The sequence below is a fragment of the Panthera leo genome, chromosome B4 (assembly GCF_018350215.1).
Source record: "Panthera leo isolate Ple1 chromosome B4, P.leo_Ple1_pat1.1, whole genome shotgun sequence".
NCBI lineage: Eukaryota > Metazoa > Chordata > Mammalia > Carnivora > Felidae > Panthera > Panthera leo.
The window spans coordinates 77462574-77480595 of record NC_056685.1 but is presented as its reverse complement, the minus strand read 5'-3'; the positions used below and the strand labels follow the sequence as shown (position 1 = coordinate 77480595).

General features: G+C 53.0%; 1 protein-coding gene across 3 annotated transcripts in view; it reads left to right on the top strand.

The window, feature by feature from the left end:
* The window catches only part of POU6F1 (POU class 6 homeobox 1), a 30524-nt gene extending 14784 nt beyond the window's left edge, over positions 1 to 15740 (top strand). For 2 of the 3 annotated variants that reach the window (XM_042946565.1, XM_042946564.1), the window contains exons 4-11: positions 4013 to 4134; positions 5037 to 5262; positions 5797 to 6050; positions 6720 to 6848; positions 7480 to 7683; positions 10834 to 10975; positions 11528 to 11696; positions 12703 to 15740. In XM_042946565.1, the coding sequence (XP_042802499.1) occupies positions 4013 to 4134; positions 5037 to 5262; positions 5797 to 6050; positions 6720 to 6848; positions 7480 to 7683; positions 10834 to 10975; positions 11528 to 11696; positions 12703 to 13048 (1592 nt within the window). In that variant the 3' untranslated portion in view covers positions 13049 to 15740. The remainder of the gene's footprint in view (positions 1 to 4012; positions 4135 to 5036; positions 5263 to 5796; positions 6051 to 6719; positions 6849 to 7479; positions 7684 to 10833; positions 10976 to 11527; positions 11697 to 12702) is intronic. The other variant, XM_042946566.1, reaches the window with a different exon arrangement.
* Positions 15741 to 18022: the final 2282 nt, after the last annotated feature.

The window sequence follows — 18022 nt, the reverse complement described above, 5'->3', positions numbered from 1 at the left end:
GACTAGACCTTCAGGATCCCGACAGCCTTTCTAACCCAGTACCTTCTGTGGTGAATCTGGGAGGTTCCAGCGGCTGGGGACAGGAGGGCATGTTACCTACCCCACACTAAAGATGTAGGTTAGGTAGGACCTTGCAGAATCCCAGCTCCTTACTCCTAGCTGGGCTGGCGTGAGTCAAGCCTGGTGTCTTATTCATGCTGTCTCCAAAGACGACTTTTGGGCTAGAACTTGATTCCCCTGTAAGGGGAATGGGTAGGGACGATCCACCCACACCATCTCTCCTAATTACCCTGTAGTATAGCTGCGAGACAGCCAGGGCTGTTCTAGAGGCTGGGACTGAGGTGCCAGGCATGGCTGTCTGGTTGTGGGGCACCCTTTCATGGACTTCCCTCATTGACACCTTTCAGAGTAGACGTCTTTTGCTGGAAACCTGGGGATCCCCAGTTAGTACCCCCAGAACTCCACGATTCATCTCCCCTAGCCTTCTGCTTATCTTCCCTTCCCCGGATTGGAGATCTGGGCTGGTGGGGGTGGGCCAAGAAGAGGAGCCAAGAAGAGAGCAAATGAGAACAGACAGGCTTTAGGGAAATAGCAACTCCTTAATAAGAAAACTGTGAGACCTCACATCCCTCACTCTGCCTGCAAATCAGCACGCAGATTCAGTTGGCACCCTAGTGACCTAGGTTATTTTTTCTCCTTTTGAATAAAGGAACGGCAAGAGGCTTGACCGTTTTCCCCTAGCCTGGAAATGCTCTGCTCCATGTTGAGACCAGGGTGGGGTGTCACGTGCTCCGCAGGGCAGCGCCCCAGAGAGCAGGCAGCAAAGACCAGGATTCTACGTCTGACCGATCTTCCACTCCTTTCCATGGTGGGGATGGGGCCCTTTTCCAGAAAATTCAGGAGATTTCCCAGGTTTACCCACAGGGTCGGCAATTTCCCTTTTTATTCTTTTAACCATCTTCCATATCTCATTTCGTCTGGTGCCTTAATTCTGTTTCTTGTTCAAACCTGCTCTCGGAAATGGATCCTAAGTCAACTATTTATACCTTAGCATCAGTGTTTATGGTACTGTGCATCTTCTTCCAGGGGTTTGTACATTTAAGCCTCTTCACGAAAGTCCTCTTCTCTGTAAAGGCATTTTAGTGATCATCGGGTAGGTAAGGGAGGTATTTTGATGGTACCTACCAAGAAGCCGCCAACTTAGACTGTGACCTTGATGGAGCCTTTCTTGATAATGCTATTGCAGAGCAGAGGCTAAAAAGAGTTTCCTCTTGGGCGCCTGGGTGGCTCAGTCGGTTAAGCATATGACTTCAGCTCGGGTTATGATCTCACTGCTCGCGAGTTCGAGCCCCGCGTCGGGCTCTGTGCTGACAGCTCAGAGCCTGGAGGCTGCTTCAAATTTTTTTTTTTCAACGTTTTTTATTTATTTTTGGGACAGAGAGAGACAGAGCATGAACGGGGGAGGGGCAGAGAGAGAGGGAGACACAGAATCGGAAACAGGCTCCAGGCTCCGAGCCATCAGCCCAGAGCCTGACGCGGGGCTCGAACTCACGGACCGCGAGATCGTGACCTGGCTGAAGTTGGACGCTTAACCGACTGCGCCACCCAGGCGCCCCTGGAGGCTGCTTCAGATTCTGTGTCGTCCTCTCTCTGTCCTCCCCCACTTATGCTCTGTCTCTCTCTCAAAAATGAATCAACATTAAAAAAGTAAAAAAAAAAACAAAAACAAAAACAAAAAAACCAGTTTCCTCTTAAAATGAAACTAAGTAATGGGAAACTTTCAGGATGAGAAAAATCTAGTGATTTATATCACTCTAAATTACTACCCAGTCCTTGTCCATGTGTGTATTTTTAAAATTTTTTTTATTAAAAAAATTTTTAACGTCTATTTATTATTGAGAGACAGAGAGAGACTGAGCCTGAGTGAGGGAGGGGCAGAGAGGGGGAGACACAGAATCTGAAGCAGGTTCCAGGCTCTGAGCTGTCAGCACAGAGCCCAACGCGGGGCTCAAACTCACAAACTGAGAGATCATGACCTGAGCGGAAGTCAGACGCGCAACCGACCGAGCCACCCAGGCGCCCCTCAAACTCCTTTTTTAAAAAATTAATTAATTTTTTGAGGGAGAATGGGGGAGGGACAGAAAGAGAGCAAGAGCGAGAGCGAGAAGCCCAAGCAGGCTCTGTGCTATCAATGCAGAACCGGAGGTGGGGCTCAAACCCACATACCGTGAGATCATGACGGAGCCTAAATCAAGAGTTGGACGCCTAACCGGCTGAGCCACCCAGGCGCCCCTCAAATTCCTTTCTCGAAAAGAAATCAGTTGTGTACCTAGGAGGAAGTTATCACCTGGAAAAGTACAAAATCTATCAATGAGAGGACCAGTAATTGGCTACAAGGTACCACATGGCTGTTAAGCCAGAAAAATAAATAAACAGTGATAAAACCTAGGTTGGGTGGCACTGTGGAGAAATGGGCACATTATTGATGGTTCTGTGAATTGGTTCAGTCTTTCTGAAAAGCACTCTAGCAGGAAGTGATAAAAGCCCTAAATGTATGCAAACCCTTGGACCCTTAGTCCTACTTTGAAAATAAATCCTAATAAAATGAACATTCCGTTTCTTTAGATGATAAGCTTTTCTCATTCATGTTTATCACATTCCCATTTTCCCACTTTGCTTTTTTTTTTATATTTCATAACATTTTGTCAAGCAAAATATTTTTTAAGTTTTTGTGGGTTCAGAGTATCGTGATGTTTTCTGATTTTTTTTTTTTCAGTAGCTAGACCTGTATTTCCCTTCCACAGTGGACATGAACCTGCCGTTTTGTTTTCTGTTTGTATTTTAGAAGACTTTTGTTGTTGCCTGTTTTCTCTTTGATTCCTTAAAGAGTTGGATTTTTTTTTTTTTTCATTATATACTGTGAACTTTATAGTCCTGAGTTAGGTTACTGCCTTTCCAGATGAAAATTCCCAGGGCTGGGAATGCAAGGTGGAAAGGCTGTCTAATTCCGTGGTTCCTCCTCTGGCTGCATGATGTATCACAAGTGGGTTTAAAAGGAAAAAGAGAGAGAGGAGAGGTTACTGACCTCCATTCCCAGACATCCAATTCAGTAGGCTTAGATAAGTGCCTGGAAATCTACACCCAGCCAATATTAAGAGGCCACCAATCTGGTCTAACGTCCATCACCCAATATGTAGATTCCTTTTCAAGTTTTACTGTGTATTAAATAATAACCCTTCTCCTCATTGTTGTGTGGCTTTGAAGAGGTTTCCTGGTGGGGTTCTCCAATACCGGACTAAATCAAGGTAGCAAGAGGAAGCTATCAGCTGGGTGAAAAGCACCCTTTCACAGGAAAGAAGTTCTTTTGGAAGCTCAGTGAGGCTTCTCAGCTGGACTTCGGCCCGCAGACCCTGGCAGAGAAAAGCTGCCTGGCCTGGAATGCCCCTGTGTTCTGGAGTGTGGCAAAGACCTGTCCAGTTTTCAGGGACTGTCACTTCAAGGACCTCACCCAACAGGAATCTTTGCCCCTTCCCCAGGCTAGCTCCTGCATCCACAAAGTCACCTGCGGGTGGTGTAACAATGATTCAATTGCTGGATGAGTCAAGGGAAGTTGCTCCCATCAATTCTAGCTCCTTCCTTCCCTGACACACGTTTGCTTAGGGCCCCTTTACTGATTATGTGATAGGTCACCATGTCCTATGGAGCCAGGAAATGGGAGACTTGATAGGCAACTGTGCATAGGCCTGCATCTTCTTCAACTAGATGTGGGAAGAGGGTAGCCCACCTTTCAGGTCTGGCACAGGGTCCCCCATCCTTCCATTCTCACTACCGGTAGCATTTGGGAAGCTGCCTCCTGGGCCAGGGAAGGCTGGTGATTGGCCTTGGGTTATGCAGAAAAACAATGTAGGCCTGAGAATTTAGCACTCCAAACTGCAACCAGAGGTTCTACTCCAGTGACCCCTCCACTCACACCGGGCTCACTCCTTGTCCTTTCTCTCAATGCCACATGAAGTGAAGTCTCTCCCGGGGATCCCTCCGAGCCCTGCCCCTGCGGTTGCCACCTTCAGCCAAGCCCCAAGCCAGCCTCAGGCATCGCAGACCCTGACGCCACTGGCTGTACAAGCTGCCCCCCAGGTAAGGGCCCCCCGGGGAGCTGAACAGAGGGCCCTGGGCGGGAGCAAAGCATGGGGCAGCCAGTGTGGGGTGGCCATGGGATCTGGGGATTTCTCGGGGCAGAACAGGAAGGGGCTGTGGCTTGAAGGAGGGAATCCCTTCCTGGGCACCCCTGGCCTCTCCCCTACCCCAGATCAGGCCCACTGGGAAGATTAGATCTGTCTTTGCCAACTAATATTCTTGGGTCCAGCAAAGATTGTAGAGATAACGTTAACTCTTTCGTGCCACAGGCATCTCTGTTTATCTAATGACTAAATGAGTGAATAGCCTTGTTAGCCCCTCCAGGAGATGCCTGGAAGAGTTAATGGATCGTTCAGAGCCCTCATTTAGAGCCAGGGGGCCGCCCCAGCACCGCGAGAAGCTGCCTCCCGGGTCCCCGGCTGTGCTGAGTTCCCTGTGACCTTTTGCTACACGCACAGATCTGCAAGGCATCCAGCGGGGTATCCTCCGTCAGAGCTTCCCAGAAGCCTCTGTGGGCCCTTGATCTCCTGGTTCCACCAGCCCCCGCCCCCTGCTTCCCGACGGCCACGAAGCATTGGTGGGCCAGGGCCCAGGGAAGGCCTGGGAGGCAGCAGACTGTGGTGGAGGAGGCCGGCACACCCTCTGCTGTCCTGTGAGTGGGGCCAGGCCCCGTCTCCGGTTCAGGCAGCTTCTCTGAAGGCAGGATAGTCTGGTCCAGGCACCCCCTCGGGGTCAGGCCTCCGGCTAGGGCTGGTCTCTTCCCCACCCTCACCGGCCTTTTCCCCACCGCCCTCAGAATGCTTTGTTTGTGCTCAACTGGGTCTGAGAGACCTGGTGTTTGCGCTGTCAATGTTGATTTTTTATTTTTTCTTTTCTTTTTGAAATCTTGTTTGCTTTTGCAGGTCTTGACTCAGGAAAACTTAGCCACAGTTCTGACAGGAGTTATGGTTCCAGCAGGGGCAGTTACTCAACCTCTTCTTATCCCCATCAGTATTGCAGGTCAAGTGGCTGGTCAGCAGGGGCTGGCCGTGTGGACAATTCCTACAGCAACCGTGGCTGCCCTCCCAGGACTGACAGCTGCTTCTCCTACGGGGGGAATTTTCAAGCCACCTTTAGCCGGTCTGCAAGGTAACGGCAACTCTCCCCAGGACTGCACCAGGCCCCCCACCACCCTACACTACTGTCCCTGCACGTGTGCTTGCCATGCTGGACTCCGAACACGCGGCCCACCAGGGCAACAGCCCTGGAGTCCGGATCCGGTGTCCCAGGCACCCAGCCACAGAGCTGCTGCACCACCTCGGGACTCTAGGCCATGACACCGTGCCGGCCCAGCGGGCCTCTCTCACTCCAGCCAACCGAGACTGCCCCCCTCCCCCCCCACGCCAGAGTTCGCCCCACGACCAGCCTCCTAAGAAGGACCACCGCAAGAAGATTCAGCTTCTGCTTTGGAACCTACGCGTCTCCAGCAGGCCCGAGGGAGGGGGGGATGAGAGATGCTGCCACGCGCTGCCCCTGCAAGGATCAAGGGAATCACGGCTGCCTGTCCCCTCTGCCCCGCTGTCCCAACCCCCCTCTCATTCTTGGGCCAGATCCCTTGGGATTGGAGCCGCTCTGGGCTGCGGCTAGGCATTTGAGCGCCTCTGTCTCTGCCTTGCTCCGTAGCAGCTGCCGTGCTGAACGCCGCTCTCCCGACACCCGTACAAGCTGTCCCGCCGGTACAGGCCTCCTCGCCCACGCAGCCCCGGCCAGCGGCCCAGCCCCAGACGCTGTTCCAGACCCAGCCGCTGCTGCAGACCACGCCGGCCATTCTACCGCAGCCCACCGCTGCCACCGCTACTGCCCCCGTCCCCAAGCCAGTGGACACCCCCCCACAGATCACCGTCCAGCCTGCAGGCTTCGCACTGAGTCCAGGAATTGTAAGCTGCTGCCCTTACCCAGGGCTGACCAGGGATGGACCGAATCTCGGGCCAAGGGTGGAACTGGCCCTTCCCACAGGGGAGGAAGGAGGTGGAGGACCAGCCCCCCGAAAACGGCTCTTTTCCAACACATCCGCAGAGATGGCTCCCTCTGAGGCCTTCTCCTTGCATCTGCCAGCCCATCCATCCCAGACAAGAGCAGACAATCTCCGCCAAGAGGGCTGGGCAAATTCTCCAGAACCTGAACCACTGGACCGGCCTTGGAGGGTGGGATGATGTCTGGGGATTGCAAACTCGTGAGCTGTAACTAAGGTGGAGCTGGAGGCTCACAGCCCCGTGCCCGTGTCTGTCCGGTGTGGCTCCCGGCTCGGGCAGTGGAGCTGTTGGATGTGACTAGATTCACATCGGCCCCTCCAGTCTGGCCTTCTGTCCTCCTGGGCCTGGCCTGAAAGATTAGCCGGAGTTACTCTTCCGTGGTGGTGCCCCTCCCCCTTCCCCGCAGCCCCTGGCCCTCGATGCTATTCAGCTGGTGGACATAGGCCTGCAGCCCACGTTCACACCTGCCCAGCATCCATATCTCCCCACCCCAAAGCGCTCAGCCTTTTCCTCTCTGCCTTGGGCTCTTTCTCACCCCGTGGCCTCTGAGCAAGGCTCTTTCTCCACCCACAGATCAGTGCTGCTTCCCTCGGGGGACAGACCCAGATCCTAGGCTCCCTCACTACCACTCCGGTCATTGCCAACGCCATTCCCAGCATGCCAGGGATCAGCAGTCAGATCCTCACCAACGCTCAGGGACAGGCAAGTGGTCGAAGCCAGGGCTGAGGGTTGAGGGCTGCGGTGAGGGGGGGGGGGGGGGGGGGGGGGGGGGGGGGGGGCGGGACTTGGGCTGAGGGTCCTAGAGACTCAGACAGGGTGCCACACTGCCCTTCATCTCTCGTGTGGCAGCTCTCTGCTGATGCTGAGCCCCGGCAGGGGCCTCACCTCCACCCCAGCCTATAGGTGCTCACTCTAGTCTGGGGTTTTCCTTCGTGGAGCACCCACTTTGTGACCAGGCTCTGTGTTAGGTGCTCTCTCACATTATCTCACCTCATTTTGAGTACAGGTCTGTTAGGTGGAGATTTTCATTCCCATTTTTCCCGGGGGAGAAGGCCGCGGTTCAGAGAAAGTAAGCCACCCAATAAAATGTGGCAGGGCAGGGCAGGGCAGGGCTTCACATCCAGGGCTGTGTGAATCACATGCAGACCTATTCTTCCTGCACCTCGGCTCCGGGGATAGAATAAAGGAAACCGCTTTATCGATGAGGGGAACTGAGGTCCGGAAGGGTTCAACGATTCGTTGAGGTCCCTTCCCCTGCCCACGTGGGGATTTGGGTTGGGGGTAGAACTGGACGCTGGCCTCACACCTGGGGTCCCTGCCTTGTTTCCTCCAGGTTATTGGAGCACTTCCGTGGGTAGTGAACTCGGCTAGTGTGGCAGCCCCAGCACCAGCCCAAAGCCTGCAGGTCCAGGCTGTGACACCCCAGCTGTTGTTGAATGCCCAGGGCCAGGTGATCGCGACCCTGGCCAGCAGCCCCCTGCCTCCGCCCGTGGCTGTCCGGAAGGCAAGCACGCCTGAGTCCCCTGCTAAGAGTGAGGTACAAGGGCTGGGCTGGGATGAGGGCAGGGGTGGGGGGGGGTGCCTCCCTCAAGACTGCAGGGCAGGACAAGGCTATTTTCTGAAGCCCCTGGCACACAGAGTACCTCCCCAAAGTGAGGGGAGATCCCAGAGTAGAAGGCCCCACATAACTCTGTTCAGGGACAGAGCACTCCCCTCCCCACTCCCCCCACCCCCAAAACAAGTGTATGTGCCCTCAGAGGCCAGTGCCATGCTGAAAGGGCCAGGGAGGTAGTCAAAGCAAACTGAGCCTTGACCGGCTCCAGGGTGAACCGATTGCCAGGAAAGCCCAGGGAGGTGACTCGGCATCCCCTCCGCCTCACCCCTTCACTTGCACTGTGGCTTTGGTTATTCCCTTATTTGTTCATTCCAGGAGCAGTTTTTGAGTGCCTACTATACTCCAGGTGCTGTAGATCTAGGGACGAGTAAGATGCCTTTCCTAGCCTTAGGTGGCCCACTGCTGGAGACAGTCGCAAGCCAGAGTGACAAAGACTATGACAGGGACGTGACAAGCTGCTGTAGGGACCCCGAGAAGGGAGTTCTGGACCGACTGGGGAATTCAGCAAAGCTTCGTAGAGAAGGGACGCGGCACTAATCTAAAGGGATGCGGTGGGCGGGAGAGTGGGTCCCCCCCTTTACTGTGATTGCAGGAATTAGAAGGTGTCAGAGCAGGGGTTCCCAGAGTTGTGTGTCAGAAGCACCTGAAGGACAGCTGGAATGCAGAGTCCTGACGCACACACGTTCCCCCACCCTTAGAGTTTCTTGTTCAGAAGTTCTGGAGTGGCGCTCCGGAATTTGCATTTCTAGCAAGTTCTCGGGCGAGGTTGAGGCCTTGGCTCTCAAATGCAGCATGCCGCTTCCAGGCTTTGTGAATAACCTCCTAGCCTCATCTGTAAAATGGAGATTATCAGAGTACCAACCTCAGAAGGTTATGAACGTTAATGGATATATCACGCGTAAGACAGGTAACACTCTGGTATGCAGGGAGCACTGGAAAAAAACTGTGCTTTTATTTTATCACTGTTATTATGGAGCAGAGAGTCATGGAAGGGAAGTGGCTAATTAGATGTGTATTAAAAAAAAATTACCGGGGCGCCTGGGTGGCTCGGTCGGTTAAGCGTCCGACTTCGGCTCAGGTCATGATCTCACGGTCCGTGAGTTCGAGCCCCGTGTCGGGCTCTGTGCTGATAGCTCAGAGCCTGGAGCCCATTTCAGATTCTGTGTCTCCCTCTCTCTCTGCCCCTCCCCTGTTCATGCTCTGTCTCTCTCTGTCTCAAAAATAAATAAACGTTAAAAAAAAAAAATTAAAAAAAAAATTACCTGTTATCCAGGTGGAGCCAAGAACTGAACTGTGGCGAGACTTGAGTCCTTGTCACCTGTTAGGAGGCAGCTGAAACAGTTCTACCAAGAAACCAGGAGCCCTGAACTAAGGCTAAGTCCCTGGGGAGGAAGAGGGCCTGGGCTTGAGAGCTACCAAAGGGTAGAATCCAGGGAATAGGACCCATCCTAGAGAAATGTGCACTTTCCAGGAAGTTGTTTTATTTTTTTATTGTTATTATTTAACATTTATGTATTTATATATTTTGAGAGAGACGGGGACAGTGCGCGTGGGGGAGGGGCAGAGAGAAGGGGGAAGAGAGAGAGAGAGGGAGAGAGAGAAGCCCAAGCAGGCTCCACACTGCCAGCATGGAGCTGGCCGCGGGGCTCGAACTCATGAAACTTGGAGACCATGACCTAAGCCCAAACCAAGAGCCAAACGCTCCACTGACTGAGCCACCCAGGCGCCCCTCAGGAAGCTTTTAAAAACAATCATCCTGGGCTGCCTGGCTGGCTCAGTCAGTAAGTCGAGCATGCGACTCTTGATCTCGGGGTTTTGAGTTCTAGCCCCACACTGTGGGTTGAGTTTACTTTAAAAATTCATACTAAAAATACTGATTTGATATATTTATAGTTTCTCCTGATGACAAATATGATACACACTTAAAAAAATTTTTTTTTTAATGTTTATTTATTTTTGAGAGGCTAAGAAACAGAGCATAAGCAGGAAAGGAGCAGAGAGAGGAAGACACAATCCGAGGCAGGCTCCAGGCTCTGAGCTGTCAGCACAGAGCCCGATGTGGGGCTTGAACTCATGGGCCTTGAGATCACGACCTGAGCCGAAGTCGGACACTTAACTGACTGAACCACTCAGGCGCCCTGACACACACTTTTTATAAAAATTCCAATATTATGTGTAATGGAAAAAAGCAAAAATCTCTTACAAGTCCACCCCCAGAGATAGCTGATGTAGACAACTTGCTTTATATGTCTCAAGATTTTGTTTTTCCTGGAAATTCACATGTATTTTTTATAGGAGTTATTCTATAAAAATTGTTTTCACTTTATCTTTTCTTCCACTTAGCACTGTGACCCAGAGCTCCTTCCATGTCGGTTAATTAAGAGATTAACTGCGTACTTTTTTTTTTTAATATTTATTTATATGTGAGAAAGAGAGACAGTGCGTGAGCAGAGAAGAGCAGAGAGAGAGGGAGACAAAGAATCTGAAGCAGGCTGCAGGCCCTGAGCTGTCAGCACAGAGCCCAACGCGGGGCTCGAACTCACGGACCCTGAGATCATGACCTGAGCTGAAATCACGGACACTCAACCGACTAAACCACCCGGGCGCCCCACTGTATTCTTTTTAGTAGCTGCACAGAATCTCCTTGTAAAAAGGTCCCCAGAGTCATTTGCCAGTTCCCTGTTAATGGACATTTGGGGCCTGGGAGCCTCTAGAATCAAGTGTAGGTTTCTGTTCTGAGGGAAAAGATTTGAGAGCAGTTATCTCAAGGGTGGACACCTGTTGGGCTTTGAACAACTGTACTGAACCTTTCGGAGCCTCTGACCTGCCTGTGTCACGGGTGGCTGCGAGGCTCCAACTTGGTGGGGCATGTTGCTGTCCTTACTTCAGAGGTCACTGTCGTTGGGTGGGTGTAATTAAGTAGCTTCTAGTCTTGCTTTGTGATGGGGCATGGGTAGGAGTGTGCTGGGGGAGTGAGGATTTCATGCCCATTTTCATGTGGCCCGTGCAGGGACTCCCACCCCCTGAGTCAGGCAGGTGGGCAGTAGCGTCTCGTTGGCTCTCTTCTCCCAGGTCCAGCCCATCCAGCCCACGCCAGCCGTGCCGCAGCCAGCGGTGGTCATCACCAGCCCAGCCCCGGCGGCCAAGCCATCTGCCTCTGCTCCCATTCCAATCACCTGCTCTGAGACCCCTACTGTCAGCCAGTTGGTATCCAGTAAGTGACTCCTGAAAAAGGTTGTAGAGAGGAGGAGAGGCATGTATTCAGATTCCCCAGCCCCTTTAGATGCTGCTCTCCTTAATAAACTTTCTAGCGTCCAAAGGGGAAGGGCAAAGGCCCGCTACCAGGCATTGGCTTTCTTATTCCCATTCCTGCTGAGCTGGATTCTAGGCATGATGACAGTGGAGGCCACTTCCTCAAGAAGCCAATCCATGGGCTGTCTCTCGTTTGGTCTCTCGCCCAGCATTTGAGGAATGTGGGTGGCTCAGCTCTGCTTGGGGCCAGGAGTGGGGAGAATGGGGGAGGGTCAGCCACCGGAGCTGGAAGAACTAGAAAAGAGACCCCTACTTCCAGACAGGTTAGTCCAGGCCCCTTTTCCTCAAGTTTTGTTTGCTTTGGGAACAGGGGTGGTGAAGGTGTTAAGGGTATATGGGCCTTTTGTCAAATGTCCTCATCCCTCACTGCTTCACCAGGCCAGGCCAATAAGCTAGATAAGGAGGGCTATCATCCGTCTTACACACTCACCCCTGGTCCCTTCCTCTGACCTAGAGCCGCATACCCCAAGTCTGGATGAGGACGGAATCAACTTGGAAGAGATCCGGGAGTTTGCCAAGAACTTTAAGATCCGGCGGCTGTCACTGGGCCTCACACAGACTCAGGTGGGCCAGGCTCTGACTGCAACGGAAGGCCCAGCCTACAGCCAGTCAGCCATCTGCCGGTGAGTAAGGCTGTTCTGGACAAGGTCAAGGCCGGCTCAGGCATTTGATGGCACTAAGCACTCATTGGGACCCAGGTGCATGGCTCCTTTCCACATTCTCTCTTGCTCCTGCCTCCTTCCAGACCAGGAAGGTTGTTCCAAGGGTAGACGGGAACACCTAGAGTGGCCAGAGGCTGATCCAGTCCGTCTGAGGGCCCTCTCAGGTTTATTCTTCAATCCTGAGCATGTACGTGGTCTTTCGTTGGGGGGAACCTAAGACCCTAATCCATTCAGGAACCCTACAGGGAAAGGGTACAGCTTATGCCGTTGGTCACAAAAGTGGGAACTTCCCTTCTGACTTAGCTGTCCACCGCAACCCACCCTCCCCGCTGTTATCCTCCCATCCCCCCTCCTCCCAAGGCATGACTTTAAAGCGATGTAGCTGATTTTTCTGTGTGCGGCGTTCAGACTGGTTCTGATGCCAGTATCAAAGGAGGGCAAAGCGTTGCAAACAGGAATGAGTGCATGGCTCAGGGTTGGCTGAAAGGTGCCTGCCAGCTCCCAGATTAGACAAGAGTGACCGCTAGACCAGGTGTCACGCTGGCAGTTCTGTAGTCGCATCCGGGCTCGGCCAGGAAGAGCGGTCTGACTCAGTGTCACTACTGTGAGACGAAATCGGAGGAGATGGCACTTGTGACATCCATGTGCCATCTCTGAAGTCCTCTTAAGATAACTCCTCAAAGGACCTCACTCATTTGGGTGTGAACGTTTTAGAAGAGTTGTTCAGACAGCAGCTGCACTGTTATCGTTGCGCCACTGAACTGAGGCTTTGTGACCTGGCTTACGGGATAGTCTGCGGGGTCTGGGCTTGGCTGAGCCAGGGTGGTCTCGATGGGGGCGGTGAGGGGACCATTTAGTACGGTCCCACCAGTCCTCAGAGGGGCAACCCCTCGTGGAGAGTACTCACACCCCAGGGTGGGGAGTAAGGCATTCTCACTGTCCCTTCCCGGGCTTGGGTCACCCACAGGTTTGAGAAGCTGGATATCACACCCAAGAGTGCCCAGAAGCTGAAGCCAGTGCTGGAAAAGTGGCTGAATGAAGCCGAACTCCGGAACCAGGAAGGGCAGCAGAACCTGATGGAGTTCGTGGGAGGTGAGCCCTCCAAGAAACGCAAACGCCGCACCTCCTTCACCCCCCAGGCCATAGAGGCTCTGAATGCCTACTTCGAGAAGAACCCGCTGCCCACAGGCCAGGAGATCACCGAGATTGCTAAGGAGCTCAACTACGACCGGGAGGTCGTGCGCGTCTGGTTCTGCAATCGGCGCCAGACGCTCAAGAACACCAGCAAGCTGAATGTCTTTCAGATCCCTTAGGGCTCCGCCCCCGGCCCTGTGTTCCAGCACTTTGTACTTTTCCCTTAGCCCCTGGCTGCAGCCACTGCCGTGACGGCACCTGTCGTTCTGCCACGTGCGGCTGCGCTTGTCCTGGGGTCGTGAGACTCCACTGTGTGCATGTGCGTTCACTGCCTCCCTCCTCTCCTCCACGTAGCTCACATCACGGGGAGGGCAGAGGGGGCCCACCTGAGAGCTCCAGGCTCCGGGCCTGTCACGCCAAGGGACCCTTCCATTAAGTGGTGTCACTTAAAGAAGCACTTTGCAAAGGTGGTTTTCGAAGGGTGAATTCTGGTTGGGAACCAGAAGCTCCCCGTCTTTGGGGCAGGGCTGCGGCAGCCCCTAAGTACCACTGACCCTTAGCTCTTGTCTTTGATGGCATTCTCTCTCCACCCTCCCTTCCCCTGTGCTCCTCTGTGGAAGTGTCGCAGGTGTAGCAGCTCGTGCAGCGGAACCACAGCCTCAACTCCCGCCCTTTGCCTGCAGGCACCCTGTCCCCGAAAGGACCCAAGGGGCACAGTTCCGAAAAGTGTGACGAGCTGCTCAGCAGGTCAGGCTCAGTGTCTGCCTTGCCCTCGAGGTCAGAAGGCTCTCGCAGCCCTGGGGCCAGAACATGTGATCCCTGCTTCCTTTGGGGGGAAATTGCACTAAAGCAGAACCTGTTCATTTGTGACCCAGGTTGGAAGGAAGCAGCTTTGAACTCTGGCCGTCCTGGAGTTGACCTGGGTCTACGGCAGGTTGGGAACTTAATAGATGAACCCATCCTTCCAGATTTTAATTTAAACTCTGCCCGTGGCTCTCTCCCTCACTAGACAGTGAGGGTTAAAGAACCGGCAGCCTGGAAAATCCCACTGCCCAAGCTCGCAGCACCCCGAAGAGAAATGAAAGGAATGCTGACTCTCTCTTTCTCTTGTCCTCCCACTCACCCCTAACCCAGTGCTGAGCCTTGTCAGAGGGGCACACGAAACCCTAAACCAGACAGCAAGGCCCTGGGGAAAAGGCCACCATCCAAGAAGAATGGATGGCAGCCCAAGAAAGTCTCTTGTGGAAGGTGACTTAACTCTAATTTTCTTGGTGACTTTGAGCCTTGGATACTGGAGGAGAAATCTTGTTTTGTCTGGAGTCTTACACCATGTGTTTGTGCAAACAGTCCTCCCCACCCCTGCCTGCCGGAGCTCCTCTGAGTCAAGAATACCCCCGAAGCAGGATGGGTCTTGCCTACAGAGAGGACAAAAATGGCACACTGAAGATGGGCACCCCATCCAAGCTGCTCAGTGAGTTTCCCAGCCTCGCTGTGGCTGGACGGCCCCTGGAACTCAGTATGTTACTCCAGGAGGTCGGGCGAGCACTAAGAGGTGTGCTTAGATGAACCTAGACTCACCGTGTAGACCGTGTCCAAGGGCCACAAGTCACAGAGCCAGATCAGAAGCTGCCCTCCACGGCATCTCACAGGATCTACCCTGACAAAATGGCTGCCAGGCGAGGGCACAGCCCTACCCCACTGGTCACCGGCACAGAGTCCCCTCCTGGTCTAGCTTCCTCTGGCTTGTGGTGTTCCCTTTCCTGCCTACAGCTGGTCCCTGTCAGGCCCTACAATGCCAGAGTGGCCACCCTCTTGGCGGCCCTGCCAGTGAGAGGACGGTTGTGTGTCAGATTTTCCCCAAACCCCCTTCGTACGCACACACTCCTGCCCCAGTGCGTTCGGACCGCCCCAACTTTCCAGAGTGTGGTGGGAACGAGGAAGCAGGCGGGCACCCTGCCTGCCCCAAGCCTCCCAGGAGAGGATACGTCTCCAAGGGGGAGGCTTCACATTCAAGTTTAGGGTTATCCGCCTGTGTCAACGAGATGAGGGGCTCGCTCGGGCGGGCATCGTAAACAAGTTTTCAGTAAGAAGACCCAGGGTGCTGGCGTCTGTGAAGGATTCAGTGACTTACACGTCAATAAATGAGAGAGGTAGGCTTGCACCCGCAAACACTTGTGTTCAGATAGGCTTTCTTTTTTTGAGAGAGACAAGTGGGTCACAGCTGGAGCCCTGGGAGTAGCATATAATCCAGGGTGTGTCCGTGGCAGTAGATATGCGGGAGAATACCATCTGTCCTGGTCTGTGAAAAGAAGATAATGAAGTCCTGGTCTAAATCAGGCCTGGCCACGCTTTCTCAGCTCCTCCCTTGTCTAAATCTGTCTTCCCGGGGCTGGGTTAGAACGGCACCATTTTCTCCTCTGCGGGAAGGATGAGTAGGTCTTTCGGAGGAAGGATACCAGGGGCAGAATTTTTGCAGGCTGAAGTCCCCAGGCACGGGGTGCAGAGTGTCCCTGAAGTGTGCCCAAGGCAGAGCTCACAGGCCTGCTATCATTGCTCGAGCTCCCCCCCCCCCCCAACTGTAGAGCCCTTGGGGAACAGCTATCTCCACCAGAGGTGGGTTTTCTGTTTTGCTTCTGATAGCATCAGGTTCTGAGGGGTGTCGATATGAATTTTGTTTTGAAAGCACCTTTCTGGACATAACCCAGAGCTTAGTGGCTCCTTTGCCATGGAAAGGCAGGAGAAAGGGCAGAAGTGATTTAACTGTCTGTGTGTGGCATTGTTTGTTTTGTTTTAAAATGAGAGAAGACCAAAATTTCTATGGCCTGGTGAGTCAGCTGGGGTCTGTGACCCTGCACTATCCATAGCATTTTATCTAGCGGGGGCCCGGGAAAGAATTTGGCCAAATGGACTGAGGAACACACTTGAATTTGGAATGAGAGTCCCTGACGTTTTTGTGTCCTTGGAAACCCAATCACCTTCCTATGCCTAGATTCGCTTCCTGTCTCATAAGCCAGGCTCTGACGCTGAGGTTCTGACTATTCCCTGACATGGGGCAAAGCCTGCTGAGGGCTGGAGTGAGGGGTGGGGAGGGGAAAATGGGGATGTAGTTGTGTGGAATAAACAGTATTTTTCTTTTGTACTGGTCTGTTCGTTTATCCTTCGCCTCTCAGGGTGGGGCTGATAGGGAGAGGCCAGAGAAGGATCTGGGAGCTGCCTTTGCTATCAGAGCTCAGAGCCTGGAAAATCCCACTGCAAGAGGGCGAGACCCAGTGCCCGGGACTATCACTTCAGAAGGCCCTGCCATGACCCTCCCCACGGAATGCAGGTCAAGGGGATGCGCCCTTTTTCCGAGTAGGACCCCAGAATTCCCTGCAAAGCCCACTTTCCCTCCCCTCTTCTCTGAGTCCCGATAGACTGCACATTCCTAGCCCCAAGAGATGACCAAGGGACAGCTCTCTGTTGGAGAGCTGGGGGGATGGAGTTTGGATATGCAAGCTGGAGTGTTGATAAGTATATACAAAGCCCTTTGCAGTGTGAGGTGTGTCTGCCACCCGGGGAGAGAAGGCAGGTAGTGGGCTGGGGACCAAGACTGGGGAACATTCTAGCACAGAACTTGAAGTCTAGCACTTCAAGGAGTGCTAGAAGTCTAAATTCAAACGTGGCCTTCCAGGTGATGATGAAGGTATGCTTGTCGTGATAGGAGGCTAGATCATCCGCAATTAGCTTGTCTTAACACAAATTTAGCTACATGGTAAGTGGATCTTCATTTGTGTTGTTGCTCAGGCCTACAAATGTTAGGGCCTGCCACTTGAGCTTAGAGCAAGGAGAGCACGGCTATAATAAGGGCCCCCCTCTTTACTTGTCTACCTCCTAGGAGTTGGCTTCATGCCATGCACTCCTGCAGCCCTCCCTCCTTCCTCTTTCACCTACCTGGGATGGATAAGGTCTGGGCTCCATAATCGAAACAGGTGAGAGCAAGGCATCACCTTTGATTCCACCCAATTAACATCCCCGAGCCGGGCAGTGTGCTTCATTCTAGATTGTGTTCTACCACCCTACCTCCACCCAAGGGACAATAGGTGTCCAATATTCTGATGTAAGGCTCAGGGGCCAGAGAAGCTTTACAGCACTCTGAAACGATGGGGCAGAAAAGTCAAATAGAAGCCAACACTTACTTCTGCATAGATGTCATAACCCTAATATTAGCTGTCCACACTAGGCTGGGATTCCTCAGTATCCAGGTCAGGATAGCACACAACAGGTCCTTGACAAATGTCCGATAGATGACTGAATGTATTTCCTGTCCTCTCCTTCAAGAAATAGTAAGAGCTAAGTCATTGACTTCATGCAACTGGGAGAAAGCAGGTACAGAGGATTCTGCTTAGCCATGCAGGGTTTAGACTGTGCTATGGGGGAGTGAATGGAATCTGGCCAACAACTGGCCTTGACCTGGGAAAGGCAGCTACCACCAGAACAGTTAATGGAAGCTGATATCTCTGGCTTAAACCAGCCGAATGTGGTTCCGGACAGTTGGCCCAGGACAGCCTACAAGGAAGAGGGGTGGGTTTGTGGAGGGACTGGAGTTTCTATTCCTGGGATGTACTTTTGGGTTCCTGGACCCAGTTCTTTTTTTTTTTTTTTAATTTTTTTTTTACGTTTATTTCTGAGACAGAGAGAGACAGAGCATTAGTGGGGAAGGGGCAGAGAGAGAGGGAAACACAGAATCCGAAGCAGGCTCCAGGCTCCGAGCTGTCAGCACAGAGCCCGACGCGGGGCTTGAACTCACAAACCGTGAGATCATGACCTGAACCGAAGTCAGTCGCTCAACCGACTGAGCCACCCAGGCGCCCCTCCTGGACCCTGTTCTGATGTGTGTGTGGAGGCTTCCCCACACCAACGAGCAATCTCGGACACCAACAAGGTATCCGAGAATTCAACTCAAGAATTCATCCACCTGAAGATAGCATCAGATTCCACAGGTAAAAGGCTCTATCCCACAAGACCACCCTCCACTTCAACCACCATCACAAGCCCAGGCTGTTACCTGTGCTTCTGAAAGACCAGCTATAAATCGGAGGCTCCAACAACCCCCTTCCAGCTCAGGATGCCAACTGTGAGTATAGGTTGTTACCTACACTTCTGACCAACTGGCT